The following is a 17,981-nucleotide window of genomic DNA, read 5'->3' on the forward strand; positions in this document are numbered from 1 at the left end:
CACACAGCTCTCTTCCGAGTCCCTGATTGGGCAGTTTATCATGCAGATGGAGCCCTCCCTTCCATTGGCCAACACTGGTGAGGCGGGCCCTCCCTCGCCATGGGGGGCTGACAGTATCTTCGCCTCACCCACCTACACTGAAGCCCCAACATACTTCAAAGCCAACTGCAGTGATTGGAGGGGGAGGGGGGACAATTTAAGAACAGGGCGCCCCCCTGTTCTGAGCTGGATAATCCGATGGACTCCTCTAATGTCCAGGCAAGTGCCCCAGCGGGGGGTGTGACAGGGAGAATAGCCCCTTCGCCCCCGGGACCAACTTCTCACCCCTCATGTTTCAAAGTCATGGCTGCTGGGGGCTGGCAGTGAGATCTGGAGTCTGCAGGGGGGCGTGCCCCACACCTGCCCTCCGCCCCCACCAGAAGCCACCAGTGATCTGCCCAGCAAAATGCAACCTAGCGAGGCCATTATCGTGTTAAAGAGTCTAATGGGCCTCTCCTCTGCACTGCTGGCCGAAGGGGGAGCTGGATGGCTCCCCTGGGGGGCCGCTTCCTGGCATCTCTGCCGTGACAATGGGTCACTTTCCCGCTGGAGGGGGTCCTGTGATAGGAGAGGTGTTGGGATTGGAGGGGCGGGGGCCACGATGGGTCCAGGTTGGTGGAATATTTGTAGGGACAGAACTCGGCTCGCCCTGCTCACATCCCCTACTTGTGCACCTTGACAAAGGCCTCTCCCCAACCCCCAGGGCCCTCCCTAGCTGGTCTGACCACTTGAGCCCCCAGAAAGCTGGTTAGGACAATAAAGATGGTATGTGGACAGTGGGGGATGCTGGCGTATTAAATGCACCCTTTGAAGGATACCTTCTCTCGGAGATCCCGCGACAGTAGATTCTAGTGTTTTTTTTAGGGGGTGGGGGCGGGCATGGCCGACAAGGTCCCTCGTACCCCGGTGGAGGTTCACTATAGCTCATGTCGCCAGAACACAGCCCACTCTGTCAAGATATTTCCTTCCACAAACACCTCTTTTACGTGTGCTAGCCCAAACTACAACTCCCATAATACATTTATTAATTGAAAGCACAGGTTTCTAAGCAATGTGCATTTGCGATATGAAGTCATCTGATAACCAGAAGACAAGTGGGCAACTACAGTCTGAAGTACAGCCAGACGAACTTAACTTAAGCGAGCCCCCGGGGGTGGGGGGATCCTCATAGGAGAAACCGAAGAACGTGCCGGCCGGGCAGGTCTCCATGTCTTTTGTCTAGCCTGCTTACTCGCAGGACATGTAGGACTGCAACTCCCAGAATGCACTTTAATGTGGATAGGAAAAGCAATACGGTTACCTCCGCGGCTGGACTTTCACAATTTATGTTTAGTTGGCGTGTAGGAGCTGGTGGCAGTGAAGGGATGTATCAGGGGCCGAAGGGAGGGACAATAATAGTCTTTTGGGCCACCGTGGAGTTTGTCAGTGGCTGGGCCTTCCGGGTGTTTCACGTGCTGCAGCAATCCTTTGGGGTCGGGGGAGGGGGTATTAGGTAGTACTCGAGCGCACTGACACACCATACGTCTAATCCTACCACCTTCCTAGATCCACGAGTGATTAGCATCTCCAGAACAGTATTTCTGTGCATTCTGGGACTTGTAGTCTAGTTTCATCCGTTCATAAAACTATGCCTACAAATCTCAGAATGTAAGAAAAATCCTGCCCTGGAGCAGCTAGTCACGCATGAAGGTGGGGAGCTTAGCTGTACGCTCTATAGCGCTATACAAAGCACATTATTGAAGCGTGGTGAAGTTTCTCAGGTAGTGGGCCAGAGTGCGGATGTTTTCAGGTGTGTGGGTGTTTATCAGGTGCTGGGCAGTGCCTACATGGATCTGGTGCTCTAGGCAGTGTGCACATATCAGGTGATGATGACGACATTGTGGGCGTTTCACAGAGGAAGAGTGACTTTAGGTGTCACTGGGGCAGTGTGGGTGTTTGAGTCTTTCTGCAGTGTGGGTGTTTAGCAGTCCTCCAGCAGTGTGGGTGGTTTATGAGTCCACCAGCAGTGTGGGTGTTTATCAGTCCTTCTGCAGTATGGGTGTTTAGCAGTCCTCCAGCAGTGTGGGTGTTTATGAGTCTTTCGGCAGTGTGGGTATTTAGCAGTCCTTCTGCAGTGTGGGTGTTTAGCAGTCCTTCAGCAGTGTGGGTGTTTATGAGTCCTCCGGCAGTGTGGGTGTTTATCAGTCCTTCGGCAGTGTGGGTGTTTATCAGTCCTTCGGCAGTGTGGGTGTTTATCAGTCCTTCGGCAGTATGGGTGTTTATCAGTCCTCCGGCAGTGTGTGTGTTTATGAGTCCTTCAGCAGTGTGGGTGTTTATGAGTCCTTCAGCAGTGTGGGTGTTTATGAGTCTTTCGGCAGTGTGGTTGTTTATCAGTCCTTCAGCAGTGTGGGTGTTTATCAGTCCTTCAGCAGTGTGGGTGTTTATCAGTCCTCCTGCAGCGTGGGTGTTTATCAGTCCTTCAGCAGTGTGGGTGTTTATCAGTCCTTCGGCAGTGTGGGTGTTTATGAGTCCTTCAGCAGTGTGGGTGTTTATCAGTCCTTCAGCAGTGTGGATGTTTATCAGTCCTTCAACAGTGTGGGTGTTTATAAGTCCTTCAGCAGTGTGGGTGTTTATCAATGCTTCAGCAGTGTGGGTGTTTATGAGTTCTTCGGCAGGCATCGGACTGCGGAAGTGGGGGGGCAAAGAAAGTAGTCTGTGCAGTGAAGGGGCCAGTAGCCATGGAAGGGAACAAATTACGACATTTCCGTCATGGGGAGGGACTAACAAGCCTAGAACCAATCAGAAGGCAGCATTTAGGACCTAAGCCAATGAAAAAGATGGGCGGAGAGTGGGCGGATCTTCCACGAAGCTTCCACACTATAGTGTATACTGCATGCCTTCCAAAGTGATGGCAGCGCATTCGCACTGAAATGCTAAGCGAGACCTAAAATGTGTATATAATGAAATACAAGCCTATTTTTAGCATTGGAGCTTTTAAGGTGAACATAAATTTGGATTTAATGCAGTCAGTAAGGGTAAGAATTTAATACAACATAATTTTATTTAATTCAATGTATATGTTTTATTTTTTGCATTCTATTATAATAATTTATTTCTTTTCAATGTAATTAAATACATGTAAGAAATTGGGTTAGGGTAAGAGTAATAATGTAATATAATATATTAAATTAATAATATCTTTTGCGGTTAGGAGTAGGGTCCGGTTTAGAATAAGTTTTAGAATAAGATAATTTATTAAAAAAATAAAAATGTAATTTAATTCAATCTAGGTGTAGGGTAAGCATTGGTATCGCCGAAATGCAATTCAATTAAAAACTATATTATATAAACAGAATTGGTATTAAAGGTACCTAGAAATAGAGGTAGAAGGAGTAAAAGACGCACTGGGAAGGGAGTCTATGCAACGGAGTCTGATAGAGGTATGGCTTCGTGAAGATAGTGGTGGTCTCCAGTAACCAATGGTGATTCGGCACGGAGACATGGAGACCGTGCCAGTACCGCTGCATTGCAAGGCATGTCCTGACACGAGGGTGGGGAACAAACTTGTTGAATGTCAAACATGAGACCTAGGAGAAGGCTCTTCGCTTGATGGACAGCCACAGAAGCCACTAATCGTGGATTCTTTAGTCAACCTGCAAACTCCTGATCCTGTCACTCCATCCCAAGACCTATGTGATAAGATTGCCTCTTTCTTTCACACTAAAATACACGACATCCATCTGGGTCTTGAGGAACAAAGAGCGTCTATCAGTGTGCCTTCCGCCTTGGCTGAGATGAACATGATTTCTACTGACATCTCTCCACTGTGCACCCTGGACTCCTTTCCCCCGCTGGCTCTGCATGATCTGGAGATCTTGCTTGAAAAGACCAAGTCCGGCTCGCCCCTGGATACTTGCCCTTTGAAGATCATCAAGCAGTGTAGGGAGATCCTTCTACCTCCACTGCTAGAAATAATGAATCTTGCCATCACTGATGGCATCTTTACTCTGGAGTGGAAGAAGGCAGCGGTGAAACCTCTGCTAAAGAAGGCCTCTCTCGATCCGGAAGTCTTAAAAAATTTCCGGCCAATCTCACTGCTCCCGGCTCCAGCAAAGATGCTTGAGGCACATCTTAACAGGCATCTCGCTGCCTTTGTGGAGAGTTCGGGCTGCCTCGACCCCTCCCAACATGGATTCAGGAGGGAACATAGTACCGAGTCAGCCCTTACCATCGTGCTTGACAAGATCCGCACGACAGTTGATGGGGGCCAGACCGCCCTCCTGGTCCTACTTGATCTAACGGCGGCCTTCGATACCCTCTCCCCCTCAGTTCTTACATCACGCCTGAGGGATGTGGGGGTGAAGGACGCAGCTCTGGATCTATTGACTTCTTTCCTTGTTGGGAGGGAACAAAGAGTCAAGCTGGGGGAGTTTCTATCTCCATCCCGTCCTGTGCTATGTGGGGTCCCCCAAGGGTCGGCGCTTAGCCCGACCCTATTTAACATCTATGTAACCCCTCTAGCCAGACTCATAAGAACGTTCGGGATGGAGGTAGTCTCTTATGCAGATGACACCCAAATACTCGTCTCTCTCCCCCTTTCAGATGTGCAAACCGCCTCCAAGTTTAGATCTTGTATGGAGGCGGTCGGTCATTGGATGATCCAGAACTCCCTTAAACTGAATGGGGAGAAGACTGAGGTGATGGTGTTTGGAGGGAAAGAAAACATCTGGTCAGCCAATTGGTGGCCTGACTCGCTGGGAATCTGTCCTTCCCCCACTACATCTGCTAAGAATCTCGGGGTGCTGATAGACCCTGCTCTTGATTTGAACAAACAGGTGAGTAGGACCATCTCCACCTGTTGGGGTCTGATCCACACTCTTCGCAGGATCAGGAAATACCTTTCCTTGCAGGCCAGAAAGCAAATTGCTGTCGCACTTATTGGTTCACGTTTGGACTACTGTAATGCGTTGTATGCGGGGCTAAATAGGAGCCTCCTACAACGCTTACAGGTAGTTCAAAATGCCACAGCCAGATTTGTTCTGGATATCCCCAGACGCTCTTCGGCCATGGAGGCTAGGAAAACGCTGCACTGGCTACCGGTGGAACTTCGTATACGGTTTAAGATCCTATGTATGACATACAGAGCATTTGCCAAGAATAACGATTCAGGAGTTGGATCTATCATCTCCCATTACATTCCTGGAAGGAACTTGCGTTCCGCCGGGAAATTGCTTCTGATAGCTCCCCGTATTCGAAGAGCTAAATGGGGTGGCAGGGCCTTTTCCACTCTGGCCCCCAAATGGTGGAATGATCTTCCTCTTGACCTCAGATCTTTGCCCTCCCTGCAGAAATTCCGTAGCGCGCTTAAAACTTACCTCTTTCGGCAGGCCTATATGTAAGGATGTTTGTTTCAATTACTGATTGTATTCTTAGGCGCCTTGATACCTTCGGGTCATTGTTTTGCGCGATATAAATTGCTATCATATCATATCATATCACTAGGGCCGGACTGGGAACAGAAACGGGCCCTGGCAAACTGCTCAGCCACCCCCCCCCCCTAGGATGAGGGGGCATGCAGCCGAGCAGTTTGCGAGGGACGGTTCCGGACGATTTTGTTACAGGGGGCCGATATTGCCGACCCCTGGTAACAAAAACGCCCCCCCTCAAGGGGCCAAAATCGGCCCCCACCCTATCGGCCTACCGGGGAAATGCCCGGTGCCCCTATGGCCAGTCCGGCTACTGGGAAACAGAGTCCAGCACAGATCTGATGTAAGAAGGCGGGCTGCTGAGTTCTGCACTGCCTGAAGCAGACCAATCGGATAGGTTGGCAGTGCAGTACTTCATGCATTGCACGTGACCGGGTCTGCAGACATGTTCACTTAGTGTGAAGTGAGCCCCCTGTACCATGGCCCCTATTTGCACCTCCAGTCCCAAAGGACGCCCCTGTTTTTTTTTTTTTTGGCTTTGATGAAAAGACAGTTTGTTACATTGGAGTGTGTTTTTGCAGTAAGCTGTGGGATCCCAAATGAAGGAGCCCTGTTTTAGCCCCTTCGAGTTTTTGTCCTCTAAAATTCATCCACCCTGGTACACCTTGGAGGCCTCCCACACAACTGGAGCTTCGCCAAGATCCGCAGGTAGATCCGAGTGTTGTCCACACAGGAGAATAAACATAAACCTGGGTCCAGAGCAGGCCCATGGGGGGTCTTCTCATATAGATGAAAAGGGATCGGTCCCATAGAGGGTCTGAGAAGGTGTCTCAGCCTCCTTCTCTGCTTTCTTCATCACCGGGAAGACTGGACCCGCATCATGGACAATGGTAATGGTAGCTAGGAGCAAAGTCAACTAGAGGGCATTGTTTGCAGCAGAAGAGTCCAGCATGGCATGGAGGCGGACAACTCCACCTCCTCTGCCAGGAGGGACTGCTTTACCTCCACTGCCAGGAGCGATAACTCTACCTCATATGAAGAGGACAGCTTTACCTCCTCTGCCGGGAGCGATAACTCTACCTCATATGAAGAGGACAGCTTTACCTCCTCTGCCGGGAGCGATAACTCTAGCTCATGTGAAGAGGACAGCTTCACCTCCTCTGCCGGGAGCGATAACTCTACTTCATGTGAAGAGGACAGCTTTACCTCCTCTGCTGGTAGGGATAACTCTAGCCCATATGAAAAGGACAGCTTTACCTCCTCTGCCGGGAGCGATAACTCTACCTCATGTGAAGAGGACAGCTTTACCTCCTGTGCCGGTAGGGATAACTGTACCCCATATGAAGAGGACAGCTTTACCTCCTGTGCCGGTAGGGATAACTCTAGCCTATATGAAAAGGACAGCTTTACCTCCTCTGCCGGGAGCGATAACTCTACCTCATGTGAAGAGCACAGCTTTACCTCCTCTGCCGGTAGGGATAACTCTACCTCATGTGAAGAGGACAGCTTTACCTCCTCTACTGGGAGCGATAACTCTACCTCATATGAAGAGGACAGCTTTACCTCCTCTGCCAGGAGCGATAATTCTACCTCATGTGAAGATGACAGCTTTACCTCCTCTACTGGGAGCGATAACTCTACCTCATATGAAGAGGACAGCTTTACCTCCTCTGCCAGGAGCGATAATTCTACCTCATGTGAAGAGGACAGCTTTACCTCCTCTGCTGGGAGGGATAACTCTACCTCATATAAAGAGGACAGCTTTACCTCCTCTGCCAGGAGCGATAATTCTACCTCATGTGAAGATGACAGCTTTACCTCCTCTGCTGGGAGCAATATCTCTACCTCATGTGAAGAGGACAGCTTTACCTCCTCTGCCGGGAGCGATAACTCTACCTCATGTGACGAGGACAGCTTCACCTCCTCTGCCGGGAGGAATAACTCTACCTCATATGAAGAGGACCACTTGACCTCCTCTGCTGGGAGGGATAACTCTACCTCATATGAAGAGGACAGCTTTACCTCCTCTGCTGGGAGGGATAACTTTACCTCATATGTGAAGAAGGACAGCTTTACCTCTTCTGTTGGGAGGGACCGCTTTACCTCATCTGCCATGATGGATACCCTTCCTTATTCGGCAGGACGGATATGCCTTTGTCTGCCAGAAGGGAGGTCTCTCTCTCTCATCTGACAGGATGGACACTTGTGGTGGGAGATTTAAAGGAATGTGCCAGGTTCTCGAGGGATCAGATACTCTATGTATAAGCATTTTAAGGACGTTGTAGGCAGCTGGGTTTCTGTTGCAGTAACCCCCCCTCTTTTTGCCATACTACTGATGCACTTTGACTTGATGTGCCCTGGGTCTCTGCCAATCAGGTTCCCAGGGCCTGTGTTCTTTCCCAAAACTGTACCTTGTACCCCCAATTGGCACCTCTCTGGCCACATGTCAGTCCCTTGTAAAAGGTACCATTTGTACCAAGGGCATTGTGACCAGGGAAGGCCTCTAAGCGCTGCAGCACCCATTGTGCCACCCGTAGAAGCCCTGTATCATTACACCCACACATTTCTATTGCAGGCTGCGTGTTTTGGTTCAGAACAAAGTAAAGAATCGACATGGCACACCTCCCTGTGTGCCATGCCTACAACCCACTGCCCTGGCATAGGTCAGCCGCCCCCTCTAGCTGGTTGCACTATACCAGTGGTGAGGGTACAGGCATGAGCCCTGTACCCCTACAGTGTCTAAACCAATTCTTAGACACTGTGAGTGCAGTAATGCCATTTAAATATATGGTGCTGGAAGTTTGTCATTACGAACTCTACAGCACCATAATGGCTACACTGAAAACTAGGATGTTTGGTATCAAACTTCTCAGCACATTAAACCCACACTAATGCCAGTGTGGGATTTAATGAAAAATGCACTCAGAGGGCATCTTAGAGACTCCCCCTGAAAAACTACCAGCCTTTGGGTGGTCTCCTGACGGGTACACATCAGCCTGCCACTACGAGTCATTTTTCTGGACCCTAGGGTGGGAGCCTTCACTCCCTGGGCCCAGAAATAAATCCTTTCCTGGGTGGGGATGGTCACACCTCCCCAGACCAGGAAGAGCCATCTGTGGCAGGGGAGCTTCAAAGGCCTTGCCACCTTTGTAATACAACCCCCATCCTCTCCTGCTATCAGGAGCAGACCCCGTTCCTGTCTCCCCTCCTTTTTGTCGGGAAGACAGGCAGGAAAAATTAGCAAAGCCCAGAAGCTGTGCCCACCTCTGCCAACCTCACCCCTCAGGTGGGGGAGGCGAAGTGAAGCCCACTCTTCAGTGCCCGCCATCTTGCAGATGGCAGGCACTCTGGAATCAGGACTAGGGATTGTGCCCACTCCCCCACGTGGGGTGAGCACACCAAGGGTGTAATCACCCTAAGGTCAGTAACCCATTGGCTGCTAACCCAGAGACCCCTAAAACGGCCCCTAAATACAGTATTTAGGGGGCAGCCCTAAACCAAGATGATAGATTCCCACAACCTATGAAGAAGAAGAACAATGCCCAGTAAAGGAGACTGCAGAGAACAACTGACTTGGCCCCAGCCCTACCGGCCCGCCTGCAGTTTCCAGAGATCCTGAGCCTGAAGTCTCCCTGTCCTGCAGTTAGCAACCTCCAGAACCCGGGGAGGACTGACTGCCTTCAATAAAGCCTGGATCTTGTTTGAACAGGAGCTCTGCTCAAAAGAAACAGCCAAGAAAGACTCAGAGCCTGCTGAGGACAAAGAAACCCGACACCTTGAACCACCACTGCACCTGATGCCTACGGCCCGGATCTGAGTATCCCACTGGTCCCAACGAGGTTCCCCAGCGCTCCAGAGTCCAAGTCCACAGTGGGTTGATCCCTCCAGGACTCCCCAACGTCGCCTGCAGCCTCTGCATGGAGACCCCCCCCCAACCGCGAGTGGCCCGCTAATGTGAAATCTGACCTCAAAAGACACCCCTGCATACAGCCGCCCTGCACCCTGGAGAAAAGAAACCGAGGTGCACCTACATCCTCAAGCCCTCCAACTTACCTGCCTAGCTGTTGGTTCCTCCTGGAAGTATTCTTGGATCGAGCCTGTAGCTAAAAACCAAAACCGAGAATCCCAATTGAAAACAACAGGGCACCCGATGCCAAAACAGCACCCTGCACCCAGCCGTCCCTGCGGGTGCACTTTGTGTGCTAAACTGGATACCCCTTTGCCCTGAGCCTAACACCAGGAGCTTTGCTACCACAACCTTGTGGCCAGCTTGTGAGCAGCCACCAACCGGAGGCACCCTATTCCCCCATTGGATAAAATTGGGCCGCAGCACTCTGCACCCGGCCGCCCTAGTGCCGCTGAGGGTGCTTTGAGAGTGCATCTTTGACTCTAGGGGAACCCTGGTTCTAACCACAGAATACCAACTCCCACAACAAAGTACTTACCTGTTACCAACAACTTCATTTCTCTCCATAGGAATACATTGACTGTTGTTAGAAATGGGGGTCTCTAGAGGACAAGGGTTTGCACCTTTGTCCAAGTAGGGGCCCATCCTTCTAGTCAGTATGAGGGAGTTACAATCCTAAAATAACCCCGGCTCACCCCCTTGGTAGCTTGGCACGAGCAGTCAGGCTTATCTTAGAGACAGTGTGTAAAGTATTTGCGCATAACCAACAGTCATACAGTAAAGGCACTACAAAAGGACACCACACCAGTTTAGAAAAATATCCAATATTTTTATACATCCAAAACGACCAAAAACGATAAAAATCCACCATACAGTTCTCAGAAATCTTCAATAATCAAAAATAGACTTGAAATACAGTTCTTTGAAGTCGATAGCTCCATCTGGGGCTATCACGGCGTCGTGGACAACAAATCCAAACTGTTCTGGCTGGTCGCGGGCGAGCTACGGTGTCGGAAAGACCCACAAAACCGTACCTTTAGAAATGTAGGTTGTCGGCAACCTTTCGATGAGCCCTGTAAGGCCGGGATCCTCATACGTCAGTTCCCGAGGTCGGTGCAGGAGTCGCCGGGCCCTTGAAGTCACACGCGTTGCAGATTGAATTCCCCGCGGATGAAGTCGGGAGCGCCGGCATTGGCGGGCGTCGGGTCTGTGGTGGAAGTGCAGCCGAATGGCATGCGGTGCCCTCAGGTGACAGTGTAGGCAGTGGCTCGGTGACGGTCGTCCAGCGGCATTGGTGAGACCAGGGCCACAGTGGGAAGTGATGAGGTGCTCGTCACCGTGCTGGCAGGTCAAGGTGCAAGCAGCGGGGTTGTCGTTGCTGAAGCGCTGTCATCAGCTGATGAGTCGATGGCTTTGGTAGGCCAAGGCTGCAGTGCAGGTTGAGGACTGTGAGTCCTGTAACTTACGAATGGTACCCTTAAACCCCAGTGCAAGCAGAGGCATCACTGTCGGTGTGGATCGACGTCGTTGGTGATACCAGGATAGCAGTGTGAAGCAAGGCGGTGCGGAGTGTGGTGCCCACAGGTCGTGGTGCAAGCAGCATTTCGGTGGCGGCGTCAGGTGGTGTCATCGGTGAGACCAGGGTTGCGCTGCAAACTGCGGTGGTGCCCTCTGCAGTGCCTTCGGGACATGGAGTTGGCAGCGGAGTCGTAGACGGCGTCGGGTTGCTTTTTCTTCTGTTGCAGCACAAAACACACAGTCCCCAGTGCTGATGGCAGAAGAACTTGAAGACCGTAGAAATTGACAGAGTGCACACCTTTTTTCCAAGTTTTCCCTTGTTTACGTCATTTAAATTGTTATGTGCGTGCAAGCCCGAAATCGTGGACTGCCCGGCCACGTGGAAGACAAGTAGAGAGATGTGGGGCGAGACTCCACCCCACTTCGGACGCACAGCATTCAAAAGGGCATATGAAAAATGCCGCAAATTAATCAGATTTTGTCAAAAAGTTTTATTTCCATTTAATCCACTTTTTCAATTCGTCACTCATTTTTATCCGGACAAATGTTGGACACCATGTTTTACATTAAATCCTTAGTGCTTGTAGACATGCCAATACAGGCCTTGATCTGCAGCATGGAATGATACATAGGTCCTCCTTAACAAGTACTTTTCATTACCCAATGCATTTCGGGCCTAGTCTGGCCCTTCGTCAGGGGTTATCTACAAATTAAAACACATTGATTAACTTCTGTCTGGTTTGCATATTTGCGGGGGAACTGTTTAATGAGCTTAATGAGTTGGACTTTTGTTCAACACGGGAGTCGCAAGAGCTAGAGTAGGTATTTACCGAGTTAAAGGTACATCACTAATTTTGTGGGTATTATGTTGATTATGGGGTGAACCTTTGTTACAGATAATGTATTTTTATCTTTCTTATGCATGAACAGACACTAATTAGAGTTGTTTAAAGACAGAAGTTAATCAATGTGTTTTAATTTGTAGATAACCCCTGACGAAGGGCCAGACTGGGCCCGAAATGCATTGGGTAATGAAAAGTACTTGTTAAGGAGGACCTATGTATCATTCCATGCTGCAGATCAAGGCCTGTATTGGCATGTCTACAAGCACTAAGGATTTAATGAAAAACATGGTGTTCAACATTTGTCCGGATAAAAATGAGTGACGAATTGAAAAAGTGGATTAAATGGAAATAAAACTTTTTGACAAAATCTGATTAATTTGCGGCATTTTACATATGCCCTTTTGAATGCTGGGCGTCCGAAGTGGGGTGGAGTCTCGCCCCACATCTCTCTAGAAGAACTTCAAGCCCTTGCTGGTCCTGAGACTTCTACCTCAAGCCCTAGGAGAAACTCAAAAAAAGGAAGTTGCAGAAAGTTCAGTCCAGTCTTTTCACTGCCCAAGACAGAAGCAGCCACTGCAGGCCAACACAGCTAAGCACACAGCAAAATGGTAGTCCCTCCTCATAGCTTCTCCAGCTCTTCTTCTTGGCAGTTTTCTTGGTTCCAAAAGAGTTCTAAAGTTCTGGACCCCAATATTTGTACTCCACATTCCTTTGTCCTCTCAGGCAGAGAGTGTCTGTGCTTAGTTCAAACCAGTTCTCCTCTCTGGCTCAGCTTCCCAGCAAGAGGCAGAGATAGCATTGTCCAAGGCAGACAGGGCCTATTCAGGTGCTAATGAAAACTCCTCCCACTACTCTGAATGCAGCCCAGGTCTATTCAGCCCAGCCCTGACTCATGCAGACTCCCTGGAGCCACTGTGCATCCCCAGCCCCTGTCTCTCCGAAGACAGACAGTCAATACACATCCTAGCAGAGGCACACTGGATGGCTATGAAAGAAAATACTGACTTTCTAAAAGTGGTATTTTCAAACACAGAATGTAAAAATCACCCTCACTAAAAGATGCATTTTAACATTCTGAGTTCAGGCATACTACACTTAATCTTCCTATCGGGTCCCACTGGGAAGTTCTATTTATAAGATGTTATAAATAAACTCCCATTCTATTCTATGGGACAGATAGCGGTTTAATAGTGAAAAACAAAATGCACTGTAATTCACTACCAGGACGTGTCACGCACATCAGGGCATGTCCCACCCTACACATACACTGCACCCTGCCCATAGGGATACCTTGGGCCTAACTTAGGGGTGACTCGCATGTAAGAAAAGGGAAGGTTAGTGTAGGAGAGTAGGATCTGCTTCGTATAGTTAGCCCCACTTTTAGCTGATGTATCACTGTTTTTGACCTAGACTTACTGGGATCCTGCTAATCAGGACCCCAGTCTATCTGCTTTCTCCTCTAAATTGATTGCATGTACTTTAGGTACACTCCAGATTGGATACTGGGGTACCCTTATCAGTCTCTAGTATATGGTACACCATGTACCCAGGGCATAGGTACCCCTGGAGCTGAAGCATGTATTGTGCCACCCATGAGAGGCCATTCAAAATGACACCACATGTCTGCTACTGCAGCCTGTGTAAGGTGCTGCATGCACCCCTTACTTAGATATAGGTTACCTATATCTATTCTAAATCACTACACATATAAACCTATCAGTCACCCCTATGGCAGTCCTTATCAATCCTGAAGGCAGGGTGCTGGATTGTATCTGAGAGATGTGCCCCTGCATGAGCAGAGCTCCTCTGCAGCCTTTGGAACCTATTTGCCGGGGTTGTCTGTGATGCAGCTAACCATATATATTTAAGTGCATTATAACCTTGTGATAAATGTTAACTTTAAAATGGCTGCTTAGAAACATGTCGTGTTTGGTGTCAAACACCTTGGAATCATACCTCCCCACAAGTAACTGGCGGGAAAGGTATGATTCCACCCTTCTAGAGGGACTTCTGTGAAACTCCGGAACACCCAGTACCAGCTTTCTCGACTAGGGCATCACAAAATGGATGCTGCCAGCCACAGGCACGAGTCTGCCCTCTTGCTGCTGAGCCAAGCTCGAGCAGTGGAAGGCCTGACAATAGGTTTCCTGTCACATGGAGGTGTGACCACCTCCCAGACAGGCTTTAGTGTATTGTGGCTGGGTGGGTGCACTCTTAGAGTGCCAGAAGGTCTGCACTGGGGGCACAATTGGTGTCCCTGTGCATAGTCCAGCTCAAACCGGTTGCAGGGGCTACCAGCCCCTGCTCTGGTGTGAAACTTGACAAAGGACATGGGTGTAGCCACCCCTCTGTCCTGACCCTCCCCTTGGTGGGTCCCCAGAGTTAGTCCAACCCCTTCCTAGTGCCAGATAGGGCAGAGTAAGGTTGTATACATAGGCCACCTTGTGGGTGGAGGTCAGGTTCAACCATTGCAGAGCAAAATCCAGACCATCATGGACTCGGTTGCTCTAACTACCCAGACTCAGGTCAGAGCTTTCTTGGGCCTGACTGGGTATTACAGGAGGTTTGTCAAAGGATATGGATCTATAGTGACCCCTTTGAATGACTTAACTTCCAATGAATGCCTAAGAAAGTTCAGTGGACAGTTAGCTGTCAAAAGGCATTTGATGATCTGAAGCAGGCCATGTGCACTGCTCCCATTCTGCAAAGTCTTGACTATTCCAAACAATTCATTGTTCAAACTGATGCTTCTGAGTTGGGGGTAGAGGCTGTGTTATTGCTCCAGCGCTGAACGCTACAAATCCCCTGGCTACAGACCAGACCACAAATCATTCACTCATTCACTGGTGGGGCCTATAACACCAATCATTCATTCTATTCTCAGATCAATGGTCCTCAAGAGAGGGGGAGTTCTTTCCTTTATTCCATGCGCTGGAATTGGGAGGAAGATTGCACCAATCACCTGATGAGTAACAACAAGTTCACCTATACCTTCCTACCTCACCAGGATCTCAATACATTATAACGCAACAGTTCCTCCCATACTATTGGCCATGGATCCGCCAGTTGCTGGGAATAGCAACACTTATTTCTTCTAAACAATATACATTGAAATACTTCAAATAATAACCCGACACAGTTCATTAAATGAAATAATATGTTTAAATAATTAAAGCATAAGGAAATCATATAGCATTCAATATTTTGGTTCGCATATTTACCTAATCTGGCTAAATGGCGTCCTCTATGTCAAATTCAGATCTTTCGTCTCTATGCCCATAAATCAAAGAATCAGTTCGTAAGTTAATTGGGCATCTGATCAGTCCATCAGAGTCTCTGGCAGCAGCTGTCCAGCAGTGTCACCGTCCTCTCCGTCAGCATAACGTCAGGCTATCTGGTAAAGTGATGGTGTGCAAAGGAATAAGCGGCAAAGAGAGACATGTCCTACCCTCTCTAGTCTACTTTTATAATAAATTTTTATCCGCAAATGTTTCAATACATGTTTCAGAACAATTTTAATTGGTTAACCAGGATCATTCTTCCTGTTTCTCATACATTAAATGTTGCATTAGATGCAGCTTCTCAATTTGTGAGTAAATTTGCAACAGTTTCTAGTCCATTCAGGGCATGTTGATTCCCATGCGGGGTCGTGTCCTTTGTGTCATCAATTATAACAGTTCATAGTTTAAGTAAATCCTTTGTTCGGTGCTTGGCGCTCCTCCCAGGATGACCTTCACGGATACAGTCTGCCTGGGGTCAGGACGAGGTTATTGTTGCTCATCTTTTAGCGCAGGCGCACTTCACTCAGTGACTTCTGTGTCATGTCGGGGCGTCAGAATAGGGATGGCAGCCATTTTGTGGCCACTCCAGAAAGGTCAACTTAAGCAAAGAAACATAAAATGTAATTAATACATGGAAATGACTATTAGAATGGTATTCCCTCACTAACCCCTCTATGTGTGTGTATTGATCTAGCAAAAGCAACACACATTGCAGTTTATACTCACAATTTAAAGCACGATTCACAAATCACATCACATAAGCAACATAAAACATGCAAATTCTAAATATCTGATATTAGTATGCGTACGAAATTAGTTTACGTATCAATCAAGCCATGCAAATGCGATTCGCACGTGTATTTTCTAATTAGTAATGTTGATTAATTTAACACAGCAAACAATTAATACTATTAATGTCAATCAATTATTCATGTTAATTCAAAATGATGAAATGAAGGAGGTATACGTTTCTTAGGGAAAACATCGCTCCAGCATTATCACAACTGAATGAAGAGGGTCAGGATCAGCCAGTAGCTTTCATTAGAAGAAGGCAAACACCCAGAGAGAAACGTTGGTCAGCTATTGAGAGGGAGGCCTTTGCTGTGGTGTGGGCCCTGAAGAAGCTGAGGCCATACTGGTTTGGCACTCACTTTATTGTTCAGACAGACCATAAGCCCCTCTTATGGCTAAAACAGATTAAGGGTGAAAACCCCAAACTTTTGAGGTGGTCCTTTTCCTTACAGGGGATGGACTATACAGTGGAACATAGACCTGGGAGTAACCCTGTGTCACTTCCTATGGGGCCGGTGAGGAGGGACGGCCTCTTAAGGAAGCACTCGCACACGTTATATGCAGTAATATTGTGGATTTATTGTCAAAAGCAAAGGAATAAAGCAAACGAAACAATCTGGTTTAAGAATGTCCTTCCTGTGAAAATTTTTTATTTGCGTAATTAATTAAAATTGTTACAAATGTTTTATAAAAACTGACAATGAAAATGATTACTCTTTGCTTTTGCAAAAGGTACTTCTACTGTCCAAAGGTTAAGAAGTCCTCAGTGGCCCCCCGTCTGTTAGGCCCTCATGTTCAATTAATATTAGGCATTTTTTACTTCTTCCAGGAATTTGACTCCACAGCAAGCCAAGATTATGGAGGAGCCACTGAGCCAACATGTGACTGCCTGTCTGCAGGATCGAATGTTTAACACATTCAGGATAGGTTTCAATAAAAATTGTCTCTGGTTTAACAGGGCCGGGCATGTACATAAGAGATGGACCAAAGTTTCTGTATGATACCCGCAGAGGCGGCATTGTTTCGTCTGGTGCAGCTGTTTCCAAGGTGGTAGTAGGTCTTTTGAGACATGCATCCCCATCCGATAAGTCATAAATACTTTTTTAAGATGACCATTGAAGTGGGATGCTAAATAAGGCAATGGTTTTAAAGATGTAAAAGAGTTCATGATAGTCCACCCGTGCCGACGTTTTGACAGTGTCTCTTTGTCCTCCATAAATGATTTCCTTTTTGCCACCACGTTGGCTAGTTTACTTAACGTAGCCTTGTCTGACCCTGATTTCCAGACTGATACCAACTCCAGCTTTTCCTCACAGTATTTCAGATATTGTCCCCAAATAGACGGCTTTTCAGATTCCCCTCGTTTTTTTATTTCCTCCCAGCTTAGCCAATCCAATGTTTCTATGTGTGCAGTTCGAAGTTTATTTCAAAGTTTCACGAAGCTGCTCATACTCCGGTACTTCTGATTTTGTAGACCAAATTCAAGCCTGACTTGTGCGGCTGAGGCAGATTTAGGCAGATTGAAGACCGCTTTATAAATTTTGGTCTGTAGGTTGTTTAAAAAATCGGCCTCCTTCCCACACCATGTGACCAAGCCATACGATAAGGTCGGCATTATCTGTGCTGCCATCGCTTTTAATTGGTGACTATAATTTGGACAGTCCATTTTACCTTTTAGGGAGCGGTGGGCAAAAATAAGGGATTGTGCCTTTGTTTTTAATGCTGTTTTATGATCATTGTATTTTCCTCCTTTTGTTATTGTTACTCCCAAGTACTTATAATTCTCTTGTTCTTTCACTGTAATTCCTTGTGCCGTCCATTTGTATTTTAATTTGTTCGGGTCAACGAGCCGGACCACTTTTGTTTTTTCTTTATTCAGTTCCAAGCTTTCCCTTTCTAAGTACGATGTTAATTTGTTGATGGCTCTTTGTAAACCGATTGGGGTTTTACTCAGCAAGACTATGTCATCAGCGTATTGTAAATAATGAATTGGGTTGTTTACCAAGTGGGGAGGATGACTGTCTACTGATTCAATCGCAATTGTGAGGTCTGCAAGAAAGAGATTAAAAAGAGTGGGGGCTAGAACACAGCCTTGTTTTAGACCTTGGTGTGTTTGAATACTCCCTGTTGTACTACCTCCATTTCCCAGTTTCACCTTTGTCCACGTATTTTGGTGTAAAGCTTTGATGGCTAT

The 17,981-nt window shown here is 47.8% G+C and overlaps 1 protein-coding gene across 1 annotated transcript in view; it reads right to left on the reverse strand.

The window, feature by feature from the left end:
• Nucleotides 1-14,859: 14,859 nt before the first annotated feature.
• The window catches only part of LOC146870408 (uncharacterized), a 43,382-nt gene continuing 40,260 nt past the window's right edge, over nt 14,860-17,981 (reverse strand). Inside the window, exon 6 of the mRNA XM_085643062.1 lies at nt 14,860-15,593. Within this exon, the coding sequence (XP_085499188.1) occupies nt 15,547-15,593 (47 nt within the window). The 3' untranslated portion in view covers nt 14,860-15,546. The remainder of the gene's footprint in view (nt 15,594-17,981) is intronic.

Source organism: Triturus cristatus, chromosome 1_1, assembly GCF_964204655.1.
Source record: "Triturus cristatus chromosome 1_1, aTriCri1.1, whole genome shotgun sequence".
Lineage (NCBI taxonomy): Eukaryota > Metazoa > Chordata > Amphibia > Caudata > Salamandridae > Triturus > Triturus cristatus.